The sequence below is a fragment of the Acomys russatus genome, chromosome X (genome assembly GCF_903995435.1).
Source record: "Acomys russatus chromosome X, mAcoRus1.1, whole genome shotgun sequence".
Classification (NCBI taxonomy): Eukaryota; Metazoa; Chordata; class Mammalia; order Rodentia; family Muridae; genus Acomys; species Acomys russatus.
In genome coordinates this window covers 32,801,040-32,822,889 of record NC_067169.1, presented here as the reverse complement: position 1 = coordinate 32,822,889, position 21,850 = coordinate 32,801,040, and the positions used below count along the sequence as shown (strand labels likewise).

The window sequence follows — 21,850 nt, the reverse complement described above, 5'->3', positions numbered from 1 at the left end:
TTCACTATATTAGTACAATCACAATCCAGCTATGGTTATGGGTTGCTTACCCAAGATATTATCATTTCATTTCTTCTCTGGGAAGTGACAGAAGCTATCTTGGAATAATGACCTGTGTGCATCTCCAACCTTGAGTGAGAGGGCATCTGTTCAAAGTTGTAGAACATGCATTTGTTCAGGAATCTAGAACCTGCCTTTTCTGGAGGAAGGAACATTGCTTCAGGACCACTGTCACCATAACTGACAGGCTCATTTCCTTTCTTAAGCCATTTAATAATCCCTCCCAAACCAGACCCTACCAGCACATGCTATCATTTAGAGAACCAGTGATCGGACACTGAGGCCTGCCTGTCAACGCTTTGGTAAGCCAATGTTTGTTCTCTAGTTGTACCTCCCAGATATAAATCTCTCCTTTCCTCAAGAAATACAATTTGAGAAGCAAGAAGCTTCTGGAATAGTACCTCCTCACACCTTTCCTGTGAATTAAGATGTGTTCTTTCACATGATCAAGGGCAGTAGTCAAGGTAAAGTAGGAGATTTAATTGTGCTTCTTTAATTGAAGTTGAACAGCTGCAGTCCACCCACCCTACATAGAGCTTGGTAGAAAAAAAAATCATTGAATTCAAAGCTCTCCCTTTGTAGAACCTACTAACAATTCAATAAGGGGTCACTCATCATAGCCCCCGCCCCAGAGCTGAGATAATTCAGAATCATAAAACACCAAAACCCAAATAATTCTTCAGGTCAAGTTTCTCATTTTAGGGATGAAACTTCTTCTACTCAGGACTCCAGATGGGACCCAAGTTAGGCCAATTGCCCCACAGAGCAAAATGGTATCCATAAAACACACATGTGGTCATTCTTTCCTCTTCTTAAACTCTTCCTCATGGCTCTCCACTACTCTCAGGCTTAAATCCAGACTCTAGAAACAGAACCAAACAAGGTTTTCTGTGAGCCACCACCCTCTGTTTCATGTCACCATCCCTCCCTGAGTCCTCCCTACTACTCTTACACGCAACACTTTCTGCTCCTACCATGCAAGGCATCCTCTCATTCCCTGACACACCACCTTCTCTCATCTCTACACCAGACAAATCTTTAGCTATTGTTTGATTAGGATCCAGGATCCAATGTTCACACAGCTGATGACTTCCTGTTATTCAAACTTCAGTTTACATGCTATAGGACCCTTCTCTATGGACCTTTATAACCATGTAATCTTTCTGGGTCAGACAATTTCCATCACATTACCTCTCTAAATTATTTTATGGAACTTTATGCTCATTAGATATCTTTCTGCTTATTTGTTGTTATCATTTGTTGAAAAATCCTTTAGAGCAAGAACATTTTATGTCTTATGCCCCACCACATGCCAGGATGTAGAACAAGATTCCACCATAGAGGAAGCTTGATAAACATTGAGCAAGTGGATATACACTTCAAAATGAAGCATCAAGATCTATACTGGGCCATAACAAAGGCAACTAGTTTTAATTTCCACTCAGTGTTGTTTGTACTTGAATGTTTTCATGAAATGGCTTGAGCCACTAATTAGTTGAGCTCTAATTCTTGAAGACTCACAGCAGCTACTAAATCAAAACCTGAAAATGGATCCTGCCTTTGTTTTAAATTCTGGTTTGTATTTTAGCTGTTGATAAAGCTCAAGTCAATGAACCTTCTTGGATTTTATTTTTTAGAGCAGGAAATTAAAATCTAGCCTGATTCATTTAAAAGGTCTAATGATTGGTTCCTGAATGATTCTAAGACTACTGTTCATTCTTTTTAAAAAAAGATTTATTCTATTTTACTTTATGTGTCTGATTGTTTACTTGCATATGTACATATGTGCATATCTGGTGTCCAAGGGGGTTAAAAGAAGGCATCAGAAGAAGCTGGTAGAATCGCAGGTGCTTATAAGGCCTCATGTGGGTGCTCGGAGCTGAACTCCGGTTCCCTGCAAGAGTAGAAGTGCTTTAACCATTGAGCCTTCTTTACAGACCCTACTACTCATTCTTGATTATCAAAATACCGTTGTCATTTATATCATTTACATTCACTCAACAATACATATATGTGTATATATGCATGTGGCTCATACATAAGACACCGAATGGAATATTAGAATCAAAGTAATCCTTGCTATCTAAGATATATAGTCTATAAGAGTCTATAAGAGAAGTCAGTCTGGACCAAGAGCTAGAAATTACCTGCTAGTGAGGTACCTGCTAGCATATGAACAATGTTTAGGCATATGAACAATGACAAGAATGTAGACTGGGAAGCAAACAATCCAGACATGGATGTAGGATAAGAAATGATTCTTAGAGAGGGGGGAAAAGTGAAGCTGCAACATGAAATCCTCGATAACTCATATGGATATTTGTATATCCTCCTTCTTCCTCCAGGGAGGCTGCGTACTGAAATGATCGGTTTTTACTACAGGGGACTGTTCATGGTTGCATCTGCCTCAGATAAAAGGCTGACTCAAACCAGAAAATCACATAACCATGTGGCTTAATTGGACATGGTGATCAAAGAACCACATGGCTCATTGGTTACACATTTTCACAACCTACTGTTCAACACCAGTAATGTGCTCTGTGTGCCCCCTGAAACTTGCAGAATGTGTATAGGAATGTGTATTGATTCTCTGCCACACATAAAAGAATATTAGTTAGGGTAGGCTAACTGGTGTAGCAGACAACTCCCAAATCTCACTGGCTTCAGACAACAGAGATCAATTTCTCACTATGTGATACTCAAGGCAGTTCAGTTGAGATGTTCTACTACATAGAGTCACCCAGGAAACCAATTTCCTTTCATCTTGTAGTCCAGCTATTCCTGAGAATTAAACTCATCTAGATATGAAGCAAAGGAAAAGAAAGCTAGAAGGGAAGATTTTAATGTCAAAGTTGAACATGGACTCTTCTGCTCACTTGAGTTATGGTTCAGTCCATACTTTTCCTGACAGCAAAGGGTGATGGAAAATGTAGTCAGTGCAATCAGAAGGAGAAGAAAACAAATGTAGGTGAATATTCACTGTTTTTTATTTCACACATGCGTGAAATAGTGTAATAAAGTCCATAATTAATCAATTGAGTGAAACTAGCTGGTGGTAACGTGTAAAAACAACCAACCACCAGACCATCTGCAATTAAATCATACGCTAAGTAGTAAATAACTGTGGTTTTTCAATTGGTGAATTAATCTTGCATACTTAATCAAAACACTTCTTACTCTAGGTGACAATCAGGAACAGTTAATAATTAATAAAAACAAATTTTCCATCAAATGCACTAGACATAGCTTTGAAAATGTTCAAGTACACAAAATTAGAAGAAACTAGTGCTTGGCCATAATCTCAAAAGCCTGTATGGCTCTGTATCTAATCACTTACTCAAAGAATATTTACTAAATAATGTCAAGAAAAATTAAGCTGGCACATTACATGTCTATATTGTAAAGTGGACACATAGAAATCCAGCCATAATTTTCTTGTCCACTGGGAACAAAATCCCTGCACAAATAAACATATTTAAATATGCATGTCCCTCCAAGGATATGCATTTGTACTTAAGGAAATAAAAGTTTGTAGAGGACCTTGGAATTTTCTGATGAAAATTGCCCTATAAGCACAGACTATTATTTGATTTGCCTGAATGAAATAATGGAGCAAGGTGAAATACTGGAAACTCTGGGAAGAAGCCAAGAATTAATGATGTGGATTTGGCTGTAACTGTGCCCAAGAATGTTCCATAATGGTGGTACTGTGCTCACTTCAAAAGTAATAATGATTAAATATCCTGAGTCCTTATATATCATCAACCTCTAAACAAAGCCAAAAACAGAGAGTTCTAAGGGCCAGAAATATGTCAGCACCACACTGTCACAGATCACTAATTCAGACCACCCTCAGGATGGTTATTTGGATATGTAATGAAATAATTGACAAAAGCCATTCCGAGGGCTGCGACCCAAATGTGTCAGCAGATCTGAATGTCTAAAGTTCATGTAGCTTGGTAGCACAGAGGTCTGCACACATTTTTCACATTAGGGAACAGATGGAAGCTGTAATTCCCGCCATAGCTGAGGGATGCCTTGCACCCAACAGCAGCAGATAATCAGCTCATTTGGGGAGAAATTTGCCATTTTCATCCAAGAGCTCAGTGAACTGCTGCTGAAACGCTCATCCAACTGTGGACAGCATGCTTCCCAGAGGGACAGAAGAGAGGCTGCACCTGTTTCAAAACCCTTATGGCTCTAGAAACATTTCAGTTTCCTTTTAGGCCTCCAATCTCACATCCCAGGTAGCCAGGGGGCCAAGCATCGCCCACCCAACATTCTGGGAAAATTGATTACTCAAGTTTCCTATTAAAAATAAGGAAGTGTCTTGCATGAGACACATGGGCTAGGTGACACATTTCATTTTCATTTGTTCCAGAATATATTTTGCCTAAACTTTTAAAACTTTAAATTGGTCTTGGGGGTGTCATTTAAACTTGAAGAAAAGGAAATGTGTGTGTGTTTGTGTGTGTGTGTGTGTGTGTGTGTGTGTGTGTGTGTACACAATATATATTTATACATCATGTATAACTATTTTGAATTAAAAAAAACTATACTGTTTCTCATTGAAAGATGTTTTTTATGTGTCTGATCACTCAAAAAAGTTCTAATCTCATCAAAGCACTAAGCATCTAATAATGGGGCACCATGGCGCTGCAGATGATAAAACCTGCAATTGACTTCTGTGATGAGAGACAGGATTGTAGAGTTCTTGGTTTTAGAAAGAAGTTCAGATCAATGGGAGTTTTAACAGCACCTTTTAGGTAGGCAGAGACGCCAATCCACAGGCCAGCCTGTCCAACAAGGATTTTAAAGTGCATTTGTCAGCAGAATTCTGTTATCACTCAGGCAACACCCAGGAAGCCAACAGCAAGCCACAGCTTCATGAAGTTGGTGGCATGGCTGGGAATACCGACAGATCCATTCAACTTATAAAAATAACAAATTGTTACCAATAACCCAGTGCCAGGATCTCTGAAGAGGTGGCATCATCCAGCTAACCAAGAACAGTGGGCAAAACAATAGTGATCACAATTTGACACACCCTTTAAAGGACCTTAGACAAATGAACCTCTTTACCTGCCCTCACAGCAGCAAATACTTTCCTGTCTTTACTGCCAACCTAGGGATATCACTACTTACTTACTTCATTTGTTAGGTTAACTGTTAGGGCCAGGATGCTTGTTAGGTGCCACAGTGTGATACAGAAACAAATTAGACCACCCCTGAGGCAAAAGGGACTTACAGTCTAGTGGTTCCAAGCATATCACTAACATACAAATGGGAATAAATGCTGAAAAAGGGCCCTCAATAAAATGTTGTAGTAACATGGGTTGAAGAGTGAAGGACTCTGCCTGTTAAGATCAGGTGGAATTCCCATGCAGTTGGATAAGGGTGAACCATGATGTACCAGTGAGATACTATCAGTGGGATAGCCAGCAAAATGCATAGAGGTCAATACACAGACAGAATATGAAGAGTGAAAAGTAGGGTAAGGACCAGGCACACAAAGTATCAGTCAGAATCAGTGTAGTTATAGAAGTGGGAGCAAGAGACTCATGAAGGCCATGACAACATTCTAAGCAGGAAATGATGAGAGTCTGCCATGGGACATAAAGAATGTAGAGAAGAAAGTACAAACACAAAAGACATAGTGAACAAATATTAGACCACTGGAGCAGTAAGCAAAGAGGGACAGAAGGTAATCATATCATTATATGTGTATATGGGGAGTATAGGAAGGAAAGCAGTTTCGACATGATGTAAAGTCAGAAAAACAAGGACTGACAACTCTTTGGAACAAAGCCCGAATTAACACAAGATGCCAGAAGACCCAGAGACCCATAGATCCGCTATGTACCTACATGTTGATAAACCTCGCTGTTGCCAAAAAACCTTTATTACTCAATGAAGTGGGAAATTGCTCAGTATGTGTGTGCAGGAGATGGGTGTAGGCAGACCTCCATTTGGGGATTGCCTAAGCTAATTCAAACATGAGGTAACATAGTGTAGATTGTTAACAGGTATTACATAAAATATTGGAAATGGAACAAGCACATATTAAATGTGGGTGCTGGATCTTAACAGTACACCTTTACCCAGCCAAAAGTCAAAGCTGTGTCCTTGGAAAGTAACCTATTGCAATGAAAGGATTCTGTAAACCCCCTTCCAACCCCTGGGTCAAGATTATGCGCGAGTTTCCTTGTACAAGTGGAGCATACAGCAACATCCCATCCCCACCCCCCACCATCATAGCAACTCAAGCTCTGGTTTTAAAAGCAAGCTCTCTGCCTAGCCCTAGCCCTCAGGCTGAAGTTCTGTGGTCTTAGATTGGTTTTGGCTTCAAGCAAAGGCAAGCTCTCCCTTCTGCTCTCGGAACAAACTCCAATATTTATGGCTAAGTCTTTGTCCCCTTCTCTGCTGACCATGTGGGGAGCTTCAAAGTCTTTTTTGATGTGATTATTTGTTCTGCCAACAGCCCCATGTCTCTGAAGAGAGAAGATCACTGCTTATAGCGCTCTCTCTCTCTCTCTCTCTCTCTCTCTCTCTCTCTCTCTCTCTCTCTCTCTCTCTCTCTCTCCAGCACCTCCCCAAACCAATCAGTACTAAGTGATACCAGGTACCTCTTTTAATCCTGCAGTAACAGAACAAATACTGTGCTCTTATTCCCACCTCCAAAAGAAAGTACAGACTGGGCAAAACAAAAGCATCACTAGCCAAGTAACCACAAACCCATTCATTCATTCTATTTCTTTGGAAACTTATAGAACTGTAGCTTCTTCAATTCATCACTTTTGGTTGTCTTTAGGAGCAGCATCTGTCAAAACAGTCTAGCTAGTGACTATCCAAAGTGCAAGTTCCTCATGTTTAACTGTTCTCTTTTAGTATATGTCCCACTAATGTAGTGAATCAAAAATAATTAAAAGACAGTCAGAAGTGGAGCCAAATGGAAGGGATGAACTGAGGAGAACAGCACTCATAAAAACAGAAGTGAGGTGCATGTTCTAAACACCAACCTGGGTTGAAGTACAACATGAAGAGTCAAAAAACCTTTAAACTGTGCTGCTTTCACTGTGGGCAAAATCAGAAAAAGAGAGCTCTTGTTCAAAAGGTTATGACAGTGAGAGTAAGGAGAAAGTTTAAAGGAAATGAAACCAGTCCCTTATACACACACACACACACACACACACACACACACACACACACACACACCTTAATCAACTGGGGGTATTGATGCTTTTAGTACAAATGATCATTTGGATCTTGACTCCTAAGCTTGGGAGTTAGTAGATAGGGAGATAGAGTCCTTACTTTGCCTTCCACATCGTTATCTTTTTTGTTAAATATCATTACTACATCATTACTATGAGATGTGATGAAGAATGATGAAAATAACAGTGACTAACAAAAAGCAATCAATCAGTACATCTACACAGAATAGACCTATTTTATACACACATATAAGGGGATGGAGTCTACTTTAAGAGAATAAGGCATGCACTTGGGGTGGCACCTGCTGATGAGGCAATGCATAAGGATTACCAAGGAAATAATACAAGCAGTGTGAGAAGTGACTTAAGAAAAGGCCACTTTAATCTGTGGGAGCCAGAATGGGGCCTGAAAAGAAGAATTTGCAAGAGTAGAAAAGTGAAAGTACAGAAAACATGTAAACAATGGCCCAGAACTTTGAAGATACATGGCATTTCCAGAGTGGAGTATGGATCAGCATTTGGGGCAGAAATTATCATATACTTATTTCTCCATCTGTGAAATGGGCATAATTGGTATCTTCATAGAATCCCTATGAGGATTAAGTGTGATAAAGTGTAGGAAATGCTTTGCATGTTGTCTGGCATGCAAATTTGTTGGTCCATAGGGCAGTAGCAACCAAAAGAAACTGGGAAAAGAACAGAGAGCTATTGCTAAGACCCTGCAGGATCCAGCTGGACCAGAAGTTAAAAAAAAAAAAAAAAAAAAAGAAAGAAAGAAAGAAAAAAAAGAGAGAGAAAAGATACCTATGTGATTTGAAGTTTAAAAAGTAGCTGCAGGGGGCTGGAGAGACGGCTCAGAGGTTAAGAGCACTGTCTGCTCTTCCAAAGGTCCTGAGTTTCAGTTCCCAGCAGCCACATGGTGGCTCACAACCATCTATAATGAGATCTGGTGCCCTCTTCTGGCCTGCAGGGGTATATGCAGACAGAACTCTGTATACATAATAAATAAATACATCTTTTTTAAAAAGTAGCTGCAGGATGGGAAAGACAGGGCCTGTGGTTGACAGAATCATGGGAAGGAGGCAAAGAAGAAGAGGTGAAGACTTTCCAATGTGTGCTGCTAAATGTCCAGAGGGTAATACTTGCCTCTTTCAAAAGATGGACATTGATTTTTCTACAATAATAAAATCCACCCAAAAGTAATAGAGAATGTGCAAAGTATATTTTTGTGACTGAATGCACCTGAGTAAAATCCCGGCTACTTCAACCAGTTAGAGAGATATGTTGTTGTTGTTGTTGTTGTTGCTATTGTTATTGTTGTTGTTGAAAACTACATTGTTTGAAATGTTTACAATAAAATGCTGGTGAAAGGGGAAAATCCTGGGAGGAACTGTGGTTGTAGTGGAGGAGGTAGTAAATTTTTTTTAAGAAACTCTCATTGACCAACTATGAATGCATCTATCCTTTACCAAAGTTGAATTTTAGTTCATTCAAATGGATGCCTATAGATACAAACAGCAAACAGGACTTGTAGCCTTTGCCTCCCTGGCAGTTCCCGTATAGCCTGCATCTACCTTCTCTGACAAGGCATGGATGTCATAAGACTCCCCCAGCCCTGCTTAATGGTAGGGGATTAAAGCCCAGGCTTTCAGTTCCAAAGATACAGTTTATTTTTAATTAAATCATATCAATTCTACAAAGTCATTGTGACTGCTGCATTTAATACATTTTGTCCATGTCTCCCCCTAATCCTCTTTCTCTTCTGTAATAGTCTCCATTCTACTTTGTGTCCTCTATTCCCTTTCTCTTTAGGTTCACACATTACCTTTATGAGTCTGCCCTATTTTGATTAACTTAATGCTCTCCAGTTACATAAATTTCCCGAAAATGACACAATTTTGTTTGCCTTTATAGCTGAACAAAATACCACTGTATTATCTTTTTCTGTTAGGGGATACCTATCTTATTTATCGTGAATAGCACAACAATCTACAAATGTTCAGGTATTTCCATAGCATTTTGACTCAGGATCCTTCTGGTATAAAGAAAAGTGGAGCATATCATATGTTAATTCCAGTCTTAAAGTTTTAAGGAACTTCCCTGCTGATTTCCATACCAAATAGCAGAACAGATTTTCCCATTTGTTAATTGGATTGCTTTTTCTCTGAGTGGTAAATGTTTTGAGTTCTTTATACATTCTGGATATTGATCCTCTGTTGGAAGAGTAGCTAGGAAAGATTCTTCTCCTTTTATTTTGCTGTTCTCCCATGCGTCTCTCATTTAGAGTCCCAATAGGATGCCTTCCCCTCTGTTCCAGTTTCCTGGTAAGTGAAGGCTTTCGTGGGACATGCCCCTTGGGCTAGTATGCAGATATAAGTGAGTATATACCATTTGATTCTTTCTGCTTCTGGGTTAACTCACTCATTATGATCATTTCTAGCTCAATCCATTTATCCACAAATTTCGGGAATTCCTTGTTTTTAATAGCTGAGTAGTATTCCATAGTGTATATGTACCACAGTTTCTTTATCCACTCTTCTACTGAGGGACACTTAGGCTGTTTCCATGTTCTGGCTATTATGAATAAGACAACTTTATTATGAAAAGGCCAGGGCCATGGGACAACTCAGCAGGTAAAAGAACTTGCCATAGAAAGGACCCGAGCTTTCTTCCTTGAAATCCACATTGTAGAATGAGACCGCTGATTTCTGCAAGTTTCCTCAGACCTCCACATTGGGACCATGTCACACATCTCACACACACGCACACGTGCGCGCGCACACACACACACACACGCGCGCGCGCGCTCCAATGTTAATAAAAGGCCAGGCAGGTATTTCATATTTGTTTGCTTGATTGCTTGTTTAAGATGGAGGTGGGTGGGCACTATATAGTCTAGACTGGCCTGGAACTTGAAAACTTCCTGCTTGGCTTCCCAAGTGCTGGGATCAAAGCATGTGACAGTGTACCCAGGCAAAGTAAATTTCTATGGGGAAATAAAAACTTTTGAAAATGTTTCTTTCCCGTTGATAATTCTTCTCAATGTTGTTTATATTTTCAGAGCCTGCAGCTGTGTTAGAGCACATTTGTCCACTGAGCTATAGCCTTGAGCCAAAATATAGGGAAAGGTACCCTTAAAAGAAGAGAGAAAATGAAGGATAAGTTCAATTGCAAGGAAGTGGGTAGGATTTTTCTCCTCACCTATGATTTTATTCACTGCCTTCCCCCATAAAAATGGAAGCCTGGAATTAGTTCTTAAATCTGACAATGTGCCTAATGACAGGATATGGATTGAGATCAGATACCCAACCAAAACAAGGGGTCTGTTTCACCTCAGCCACTCCGCATTCTGCTCTTATCTGCCTATTTGTTTCAAGATAACTTTCAAAGGAGTTGGTTGGTTCTGATCAAATGTGGAGCATGGCTAAAAGGTTTCAGGATACATCTTAAGCTTAATTTGTGGTTCTGCCAGCCATCCTGAAACAAAGCAGTAGCCAGTAAAAGTTTCTAAACAGGCATATCTGCTGTAATCTTTAGCGAACTTCACCCGAGTTCATACATGCATAGTGGCCACAGATCTATGAGATTACATAGAGTGAAGTTTGCAGATCACAGACCCATGAAGGTATCCAAATTCACTATATAATAGCTTCTCACAGCCTTCAGAGAGGTGGACATTATCTCTACCTGGACAAGGGGGAATAAAAGCTTTAATAAAGGGGGACAAAGTTACATTGCTTTAGCTATCTCTTGTGAAGGATTCCTGAGAAAAGCACTTTGATAGATGTAGAATCCAATCCAATAGAAACAAGCAAAATTTATGTAGCTAAATCTCTGGTTGAAACAGTATTGTCAAGAAGAAATCTGGTTACAGGGTGATAGATATGAATGCCAGAAGAGAAGCTATTCTGTATGATATACCAGAATGTGTTCTTAATGATGGTGGCACCAAAGCATTGCTTTGGTAGGGTAAGCTCTCTCAGTATCCACTCTAACCATCAAAGGCCTATTCAACTGAGTAAGTAATCACTCTGCCTCCCAAAACACACTGAAAGTAGTTGCTGTGGTGTAACGTACTGGCAAAGTGCACATTTACCATGCACAACTCCCTAGGTTCTGTTCCCTGCACTGAAAACAAACAAACAAAATAAAATTTAAAAGCCCATTTCTACCAGGTCTATGGGCTTGAATCTTTAAAATGATTTCTTCTCTATCTTCCAAATCCAATAGCCAAGTGCTGTTGACTCTGTTTCATCTCCATACATTTCATTCTTCCCATCCCTTCAGTCACTGCCACAGGCCAACGGTCTCTTTAACTGTCGTGCAAACTGCTATTTCCTTGATAGTTTCACTGATAGTCATCCATTTTCCCCTTCTGGTCACACCATCACATGTTTGTGTTAGTCATCTTTCTCCAAATCAAGTCCCACTGTATCTGAAATAAATTTATTGACTTGTAGGCCTTTACAGAATTAAATACATTTCTATCGTGGAATCTGAAGCAGTTCAAAACAGGGCAGCAACAGAAACCCCTACACACACTTTAGCTCCCGTTCTCACCCTGAATATTATCACTCAAATTCTCTGTACCAAAATACATGGTATTTGTTCCCTCTGCTTCATGTCCAGGTGAGCTTCTACATCAAGACCATTAAGACCCAGATCAACTGGCACTTTTCTATTCAAACCTCTCTGGCATCCATGTCAAAATAATGTCTTCCTCTTCTGGCCTTTCACAACTTTTAGAAAACACCTACTTCTAGTTTAACCTTGTCTCAAGTTTTACCATAATGTGGTTATTTACTTGCAGGCCTGTCTCCTTCCGTGTCTTTCTCAATTTGTTATTAAATAAATCACTGATGGGGTAACCAGGTTCCTTCTCACTGACAGAAATGTATACCTTGGAGGTTTTGCAGAACTGATATTCAAAAGGTTTGACAGTTGCATGGCATGGGAATTGACTAACCAAATGGATACATGGCTGCAGTGATAAGTCCAGCTAAAATTCAACTTTGGCCTTAGCCCAACAGTCAGGATTTCAGTGAAAGGTGGTGTTCGTATCTGATTCAGTCTACGGACTGCTCAAGTTTCAAGCTGATCAGGTCAGCCAGGGTCTGAGGCTTTGGAGGCTGTTTGTTAAATCCTTCAGTATCCAAGTGATTGCCCTGAGTGGAGATAGCAGGGTTGTTGGGTTTGGTTTGTTTTTTTTTTAAAGTCACTATCATAATTATTTTTAGGAAGACTACAGCCAAGGTGAACAGTAGTTAATTGTGAGATTTTTTTAACAATAAGGCCTTCAAAACACACACAAACACACACACACACACACACACACACACACACACACACACACACAAGAAAAGATCTTAGCCATTGTCTCTGTTGTCACAGTATAGCCACACAAAGCAGGCTTTCATTTATGGCTCCCTCTCTCTGGGAAGCTAGACCTGAGAGTAAAGGATATCTTAATGTTCTCTTTCAAGGTTGCTGAGAATCAGAAACATAGATTGGTAGGATGCTACAATACCCCCCTTTCTTTCACCATCCCTCGCACCCTACCTTTTTTCTCTTACCTCCTACTTGCCTTTTTAGAAATAATCTTTAAGTATCTCCTGTTTTACTTAGCTACCTGGGAATACGTTTTTTTAACTAGGTAGCAATGGGAAGAAATTCAACTCTGACAAGGAGGACTAGATACACAGCTTTGCAGCTCAGGTTTGCAGATTTGAAGGAGTTTTACTCCAATGATGTCAATTTGAAAGCTGCAGCTCTGTTCACCTACTCAAGGTTGTTTTTTTTTTTCAGTGAAATTAAGCAATATAATTAATATTACCTGAGTCGGGTTCAGTCCCTGAAACTGAACAAAACCGTGCTTTTATTATCAGACCCAGAGGGTATCCCAGCAGCTGCACACTCCAGTTCTGAAATGAGACTCTCTGAATGTAAATATATGCTCTCTGTTACTTGCAAAGCAGTGTGGCATTGGGTAAGTCACAACTTGCTATGTGCCTTGTAACTCTTGAAATTCATTGAATTTGGCAAACTCTGCAACTCACAGGTCACCATAGGCCACCACTGGTGTGACTCTACTAAGAAGGAAGTGGCCAGAAACCACCTTGATCAGTGGGGCAGCTATGGGCATGTGTCCTCTTAGAGGGTCTTTCTAGGAAACTACCTCAATCCGTGGACTCATCTCTGGATCTCCAGGTAGCAGCTCAGGAGCAAACAAAAATGAGGTAGAGAAACTATAAGGTGTATCTTGGTTTAGAATCCCTAGACCCCACAGGATGGTGTATTTGTAAACAACTGTAGTTTCTTGGGGCCCCATAAGGGTCATGCTGAATACCAAGAGTAGCCAGGGAAGCCCAAGCTATGGCTTCCTGCCAGGTATTTAGATTCATTTACAATCCTGCAGCACCAGAAGCAATTTAACAATTGGGTCATTTTTACTATAAGCAATATTGCCTGGTAACACAGCTGACATTCCACCTTCACTACGTTTCCAGGGCAACAGAGCTGGTAAGTTAACACAAGGACAGATTGGACAGATTTCCACAAAGAAGAGGAAAAGGCTGTGTTAATCCTTTGCCCACAGTGATAAACTCGTCCACAGGCAGAAGCTTGTTGGCTCCTGCTAATGGAATGCAGAGAAGCTGGACCTTAATTTAGACTTAAGGGCAGAGGGCAGCCATGGAAACTCCTCAGCCGAATGTTGTTTCCGTGGTAATGGATGCTTAGGCTTGGGCATATTCTGTGAGATACAGACCACAAGAAAGATGTATTTAGGGGTCCTATACTTAAGGGCCTGAGGAGGGAACCATAATTATTCCATCATCAAGGAAAACATCATAAGCTCCGAAGGAGAGGATAATGTAAGCTAACTACCCAGCTCACTGACCTCCAATGGAGGCTTACAGCACTTGTCTTTTCCTGAGTTTCTGGCTTAGCATTTGATAGAAGCTGCACTCCCTTAGCTTTTCTTATAGCACCCTCATCATTCCTGTTCCAATAAGACACATATGTCTGATGGTGTAAGCATGTGTGATTCCTGGCAAGCAAGTTGTTTTCTCTCTCACTTATGAAAGCCTATCAAACTGGGAGTCAAAGTGAAGTTAGCTACAGTTTTAAATGTGCTCTTATTTATACTTGGAAGTAAAACATCCCCAAATGTCCACCATGAATAACCCAGTACTTGAGGCACAGCTTCTGGGTGACATACCGCTATATCAAGACATGAGTTTGAATATGACAGCCTTTATAGCAGTACAGGAGCATAGGTTATCCCATGTGCTGGGAGGAAAGCCCACATCAGGATGTAGCCAGACGTGTCTTCACTTCTTTTCACAACAAACTGGGAAGCTACCAGGCACTTCCTAGCCTACGCTGCATTGTTCTGGAGTATTGTTTTTTTTTTTTTCTGGGACACTTGAGGTGCACTAGGTACTTCTAGATCACTGATTTAGTTATTTACTACTATGAGGGCTTCCAAATCATCATGGAAAAGTATTTTATATTATTGAAAGACTCTAGGTCGAAGGATAATTAAGATCAACTGGTACCGGATCACTCAAGCTTAGAGAAGGCATTGTTCATTCATTCACTCACTCAGCAATCAAGTGTCAAATACCAATACTACATGTTGATGACGGTGGTTTGCCTAACAGATAAAAGATCATCCTTGAGGGACTGTTTTCTAAAACCAGCATCTTTCAAAATATGCTTAATGGTCCAGCTTCTTACGCTGTGCATCTCAAACCCATACAGGGTAACCAAACGTAAGAGGCTGTGAAAATTTTGGAAATAATGAAAGGTTTCTGAGTGCACAACCATCACCAATTATTACATCAAACCATTATGGGTCTGAGGTGGTTTTGGTAGTGCTTGCTCTTCCTGCATCACACAGTTTCACCATGGCCTCAGTTCTGCATACACAACAATGTGCTCTTTGCACTGTGCCTGTTATCATAACACACAAAGCCAACGGACACTACCTGAAACACACTGGCTCAGATTTGAGATGACTGTATGTTATGAACTGCTGTGTTTATTATGCAAGCAAAGGGTTGTTTTGGTTTTTTTTGTTTGTTTGTTTGTTTGGTTTTTTTTTTTTTTTTTTTTGCTCTTATAGAAATGTAATTGTTTGATTACAGAAAGAAAAAAATTTCAGTGTTTTTCTACTGTCATTCATAGAAATATCAAATTGGTCTACCTTGCAATGTATTCAGTTTGGATATTTGATTTGAAAATTCTTCTGTCACTCTGAGAATATACGTAAGCCCAAAACAAGAGGTTGGCTATTTTTGCTTTTTGGTCTTGGATGTTCATCACTCCACTTTAAGATGATCCCAGAGAAAACCACTCCAGAGAATGCTCCTGGTTCCAGCTGCTGCTCCGGGTTCTGGCAGCTGTAGTTGCCGTCACCTTTGCTGAATTGCTGGTTTGCTGTTTAAACAGGTCTGCTGAAATCCTGACTATGAAGAATGGAATTGCTCCAAGGAACTGAGTCTAAAAAGTCTACTCCTGTTCCCATTAACCTCTTTTCTCTCTTATCTAGGGCAGGTGGGTTGTAGGGGAGGTATAAGCATTAAAGCACCCCCAAATAAAGTAGGTTTGAAAAAGTAAAAAAAAAAATCTTCTGTCTGAGTACTCACTGGAATGTTGTTTTTAAAAGAGTCATTTGGTAAATTTCAGTTGGGATTAGGACACAATTTCTAACAATTTCTGAAACAGCCCCAAACATACATTTTGTACTATGTAGTTTTACAAAGCTGCATTCTCACCATTGATGATTGATTTTAAAATCAAAATATTAGTCAATTCTGAAACATGTTGAAAATGTTTCATTTCCTACAGTATCAGCCACGATTTAATTCTTTTTGTGAAATAAGTAAGCCCAACCATTAATATGAAAATTTACTTTCACTTTTAGAAAATTAGTATACCAAAGAAGTGTTTTAAAATGAAATTCTCTATAATTTATATGACTAAAAATTTAATTTTGTACCTCTTTTATATGCCTATATACCTGAAGTTGCATTCAAAACTCATCAGGTGCCTCTCGTGCAGACCCTGAGCATGGCCGCAGCGAAGATGGCAACTGCCATATACTTGGAAGACTATCTGGACAGCATCGAGAACCTTCCCTGTGAACTTCAGAAGAACTTCCAGCTGATGCGAGAGCTGGACCAGAAAACAGAAGATACGAAGGCAGAGATCAACATCCTGGCTGCAGAGTACCTTGCCACAGTGAAGACTCTGTCTTCAAAGCAGCGTGTGGCACACCTGCAGAAGATCAAGAGCGCCTATAACAAGTGCAAGGAGTACAGTGATGACAAGGTGCAGCTGGCCATGCAGACCTCTGAGACGGTGGATGAATACATCCAAAGGCTTGATGCTGACTTGGCACGATTTGAGGCTGACCTGAAGGAAAGAATGGATGAGAGCAACTTTGAAAGCACCGGTCGGAGTCAGAAAGGAAAAAGAAGCTCCCGGCACTTGGGCATGGAGACCTCAGAAGAGGGTACTCCAAAGCAAAAGAAGCATAAGAGCACTTCTGTGCATTCCTCTAACATGCTGGACATGCCTGTGGATCCGAATGAGCCTACATACTGCCTGTGCCACCAGGTGTCCTACGGGGAGATGATCGCTTGTGACAATCCTGATTGTCCAATTGAATGGTTTCATTTTGCCTGCGTGAAACTCACCACAAAGCCCAAAGGAAAGTGGTTCTGTCCACGATGTGTTCAGGAAAAGAAGAAGAAGTAAAGAAGAAGCTGTTGTGACAGACTGAAGAGCAAGCTGATATATTTCTTCACTCGCGTTGCAATGTTATGTTTCATTTTAAAACTACCTTATTTCGACTGATATTTAATTAAAAAAAAATCTCATCAGGCAAAAAGGAGTTGAGAGTAAAAAATTTAAGTAGTCTTGTTGTGACAATAGAGAGCGCTGATGTAATAAGTTTAGGGTACTCCTCATTTTTAGGGAGGTCTTTATGCACTTGAAAAACCTTGGAAACTCTTAACCCATCCAAAGTTTTCACTTTTGACTATAGAAATGTGTGTGTGGACACTTTGTGACCCAATAACATCCTAAGGAATACGTACACCTGGTAAACATTTTATTAAAACAATACACACTTTATCTGGTCTCCTACCTGACAGAAGTAACCCATGCCTACAGATATATTTGCTAATATATTGTTTGTACTGTGTTAATATATTTAGGAACTATTGGCTATTTTAACACTGCTGTTAAAAAATAATATCAACGGGCTGGAGAGATGGCTCAGTGGTTAAGAGTGCCGCCTGCTCTTCCAAAGGTCCTGAGTCAATTCCAAAGGGAAGAAATGCAAACGTATGTGTAAATGTATATGAAAATGGAAATGAAAAGTTTTACAGATTTGCTGTGTTAACTGCAGCTGGGTTGTGGCCAAGTAGCCCCGTGTTCTAAGGTTCCCTCACCACACAGGGAGAAGAGACTCCATTTAAAGAAATGAAAATGATATGATGCTGTCCTTGGACTCTTCACCTTTCTGAAACACTGTTCTCAGAAAAAGAAAGATCAAAATTCAGTTACATGAAACTTTAGTATTCATGCCAGGCTGCTCCATACTGATTGCCATATAAGGTAATGTATATGCCATAAAGATGTGTCCTCCGAAATGCACAGCCGACCACTGCCTCTCTCCACTGTTGTCTCAGTGGTACCTGCTGCTCACTCTAGTTCTTATGAGTGTGCTGGACTCCAGTTGGTTGAGCAATCGCCCCCTCTCTTCCTCAGAAACCTCTGTTCTACCCCATTTTGAGCCAGCATAGGAGCCACCTACATGGTTTACTACAGATCAGAACCCCATGTGGAGAAAAAGACTGAAACCCTCTGCCACCGCCACCCCCCCACCCTCCACCCTCCACCCCCCCACCCCCACCCCCGGCATCCCTTCCTTACCTTTTTACCAGTCCTAAGTATCCCGCTAAGGAATTCCTTAAAGTCACATACCTTAGTATCCCTTCCTCTCTCTCCTCTCTTCTCTCCTTTCCCCTCCTTTCCCTTTTCCTCCATTCCTACACCACTCGTCCTCTTACACTCACATGCATGGAGTTCTCACCCCCAGACTCACTGATGCTGTTCTTTAGGAATTGCTTGAGATGAACTGCTTTGCTGTTCTACTCAATAGTTCTATGGGAGCCGATGTAGGAGGCCTTTGTTTTTTATCCTCTCTTCTTTCTAGCACGCATTCACACATCACACTTACATGTCCAAGTACAGCTTATAAGACAGCATGGCGGAAGGCCACTCTAAAAGTCAAAGAACAGTAGTTGGGAGCTTGATCTGGGTTTTTTAAATAAGCTTTGTGACTTTAGAGGGTGACTTAGCACCTCTGAGTTTAAATATCCTTTTATGTAAAAGAGGCTGATCTCTCTCATGGCGCTTCCCAGAATACTGACAGTGAGATCAAAGGAAGCAGCAGCTAAGAGAAAATGCTTAAAAAATAACTACTAGCTCAGTTCCTCCCTGACTGAAATGTTTCTGTAAATCATCATTGTTTGGGGACTGTGTTCCCTAAGCCACTTGAACATTTTTTTTCCCTGAGACTGCCGGTATCCAAGCCAATCTGAGTAAAATTTCCAGCAAAATCTCCTAAGACACAAGAGAAACAGTTTTTTAAGCTGCAGACACGATGTTCTTCTTCATCACCCAATCTTGTAGGACAACTGTTCCTTTCCATCTTGATTTAAGATGTGGAAGCTGTCCATCATAAACAATTCCCCATGCCTAGAATCTATGAGCATTTTCCTTCTACGTTTCCTTCTGTACTTTGATAATGATGTAATAATATTCATTGTTTGCTCTGAGATTAGCAAGGCAGTGCTTTCCTCCCTACACAAAATGAACACTCTGCAGTTAGTGTTCCACTGGATAGCCATGCTGCCTCTCTGTGACTTTACAGAACGTGATCTAGCTCACCAAGAGACTCACCTATAGATCTACTGAGTCCACATGTTTGCATTATCCAAACAACTGCACAAATAATAATTAATTCCATACTTGTCCTCTCTTTGGTGGCCTGCCTCCACCATACTCCGCACCCCCCCCATGCCACCTTCATCTATGGCTTTACCACTTTTTAATTAGTTTCAACACTATCACCCATAATGGCTTCCCAGCTGTTTCCATGAGAATTTGTCAGTGACCTACTTTCTTCCCGATTTCTTTATGCTTCCGTGTACCCTGAACACAGTTTGACAAATTGCTTGTTTTAGAGTCCTTTTATATTTGTTCCTGGAAATTTGATCTTGGCATTTATTACTATAGCACTGGCATCTTGCCTTGGGGTCCATCATGCCAGTTAATAGTACCAGAATAAAAAAATAAAACTTGTAAGTTTCTAGTCACGTTCTTCTTTTTCTCCCCTTATCTGTCTCCTTCCTCCCTTATTTTCTCCCTCGTCCCCTTTCCTTGCATCATTTCTGGCTCCCCTCTCCACTCATTGAATTAACTCACTCTAAATCCCCCCTCTCCATGAATAGAACCCGACAATACCAGACAGCTGAGATCTACTGGAAAATACTAAAAATAATTGCCTTTTGTTATTAAAGTCCCATTTGGGGCTGCCATTATTCCCTCCCAGGAATCTGTAGTTTCCTGCAGGGATTCAGAGGTCTGTACCCCCATGCTTTTTTTAGAATGCAAAGGGATATTTCAACAAACATATTACTAAACTGACGGTCTTAAATTAATGTGTATTGTCTATTGTCCCATTTAGCTGTGGCTGCCACTTCTCTGGAATTTGCCATTGGAATATTTTACTTACTGATTTCTTCCACATCCTATTTAACATTAGAGTTCTCAAAGTAGCCAAGGACCCCAACTCCCTCTGTTTCTGCTTCCCTACTCATTAGCTGCCTCATTTAAGATCTCCAGTGTAACCTCCCCCCAAAAAAAAAAATCTTGGGAAAGTTAACAAGAGAGTCCTTAGAATTATGCTTTTGGCATGCTTCCTCTTTATGCATAACTTATTTATCATTAAAACAAGAACTAAGGTACTTTCTTAGCTGACTAAGCAAACCATCTATCAGTAATGGAATTGATAAACCAATTATTATATAATCCAAAATAAAATACTAAAGGATAACAAAATCCAGTCAATTTGAACTCTACTCAAAACAATGATAAGATGAAAGAAAGGGAATCAGACACAAAGGAAGGTATTTAAGTGGTCCTATTTATATTTAAAATAATTTAAACTACTTCAAATTAATCCATGTTGAGAAAGTCAGAATAAGGACTTTGCCTTAAATATGGAGGTGAAGGCGCTTTTCTGAGTTTTCTCAGAGGCATAATGTCAGGCACCCAAGCTGTTCAATCTGTGAAAATCCATTGGATGAGATACATTTAGAATTTGTGCATTTTTCTATATGTATTTAACCAATTTTCAAAACACAATCCACACTTTTTTTTCAGGGAAAGAACATAAATATCCACATTGTCTTTAGGTAAAGAACACAGAGTCAGCAGAGCAAATAGACTGAAGCCAGATTGCTTTGGTTCAAACTCCAGGTTTAGTCAGCCCTAAGCTGTACGGCCCTGGGTTGCATAAACCACTAAGCCTTTCTCACCTCTACGTCTTTATCTCTAAAGTATGAATAAAAGCTGAACCTATGTCACGGGGTTGTTGTGAGGATTGAATGAGTTAATATTTATTCAACGCAAAATATTATAAAGACAGCGTATAGGCACCATACACATATTTGTTAAATAAATAAAAACATTTTTCTTTGAAGGGGGAGGGGCCACGTAAAGTGTCTTTTAACAATCATTTCTCTTAAGGAGACTGATGATGAGATAAGAAAGTAAGGAAGTTAAACTTATTTCCTAGGCAGCATTCTTACTTGGGAAGGAAAATATTATCTTGGCAACCGGCCAGTTAATTCTGCTCTTCTTGACTTGAAGTCTGGACTTCCAACAGGCTCCGGGCACTGGTCCAGAGTCTTGACAACGAGCCACATTTGGGACTGCCAGAAATTGCCACAAAAGAGTCCGCCCCAGAGGGCCTGTCAGAATCACTGGGGCAGGAGAGTGTAATCCAGCAGGAATCTGGCCAGGCCAGATGCTCCTGATGCTACCTGCTGGGTGGGGCAAGCCCCAAAGCCCAGCCTTCCTCCAGTTCCCTACCAGAACCTTCCCTTCTATCTCTGATCTCTTCCAAAGAGAGCTGGGCTTGATTGTGTTCACAAGCAGACTGGAGAAAAAAGAAGGCAATAAAAGGAGGAGATTTCAGTGGGAGTGCCCCCTCCTCCTTGAATGCAGCCTGGAGGCATCCTGGGATCTTTTTTCAGGTGTTTTTGTTATTTTCAGCACACCCCTAGTGAATGAAGAGTCTGAGAAGATGTTCAGTTCACAGCCAACCTCCAGAGGCCACCACAAGCGGGTACCTGCAGTGAGGCTCGACCTACTCTGCTTCTCCCTGCTCCTTTTGGACACAGCTGGCTCCTCAGTCAAAGCAGAGTACCTTCTTATCTAGTGTTTTGCTTTAGCAACTTTCACTCACCCTCTAAAGCCTTAGCCTGGAAAAA

The 21,850-nt window shown here is 40.5% G+C and overlaps 2 protein-coding genes across 4 annotated transcripts in view; one reads left to right on the top strand and one right to left on the bottom strand.

The window, feature by feature from the left end:
• Nhs (NHS actin remodeling regulator) overlaps window positions 1-21,850 on the bottom strand; it is a 328,579-nt gene that overhangs the window by 99,762 nt on the left and 206,967 nt on the right. The gene's annotated exons all lie outside the window — the stretch shown is intronic.
• Window positions 16,285-17,052, top strand: LOC127185786 (inhibitor of growth protein 5-like). 2 transcript variants are annotated; one of them, XM_051142343.1, is made up of 2 exons: window positions 16,365-16,401; window positions 16,474-17,052. In XM_051142343.1, exons 1-2 carry the CDS (start codon window positions 16,365-16,367, stop codon window positions 17,037-17,039), a joined length of 603 nt encoding a protein of 200 aa, XP_050998300.1. In that variant the 3' UTR covers window positions 17,040-17,052. The 2 variants fall into 2 exon arrangements, with proteins under 2 accessions (XP_050998298.1, XP_050998300.1); XM_051142341.1 differs by having other exon boundaries at window positions 16,285-17,052.

What these genes read in the sequence shown, in the direction of transcription:
- LOC127185786 (XM_051142341.1), top strand. Translation starts at nt 16,350, where the DNA reads ATGGCCGCAGCGAAGATGGCAACTGCCATATACTTGGAAGACTATCTG.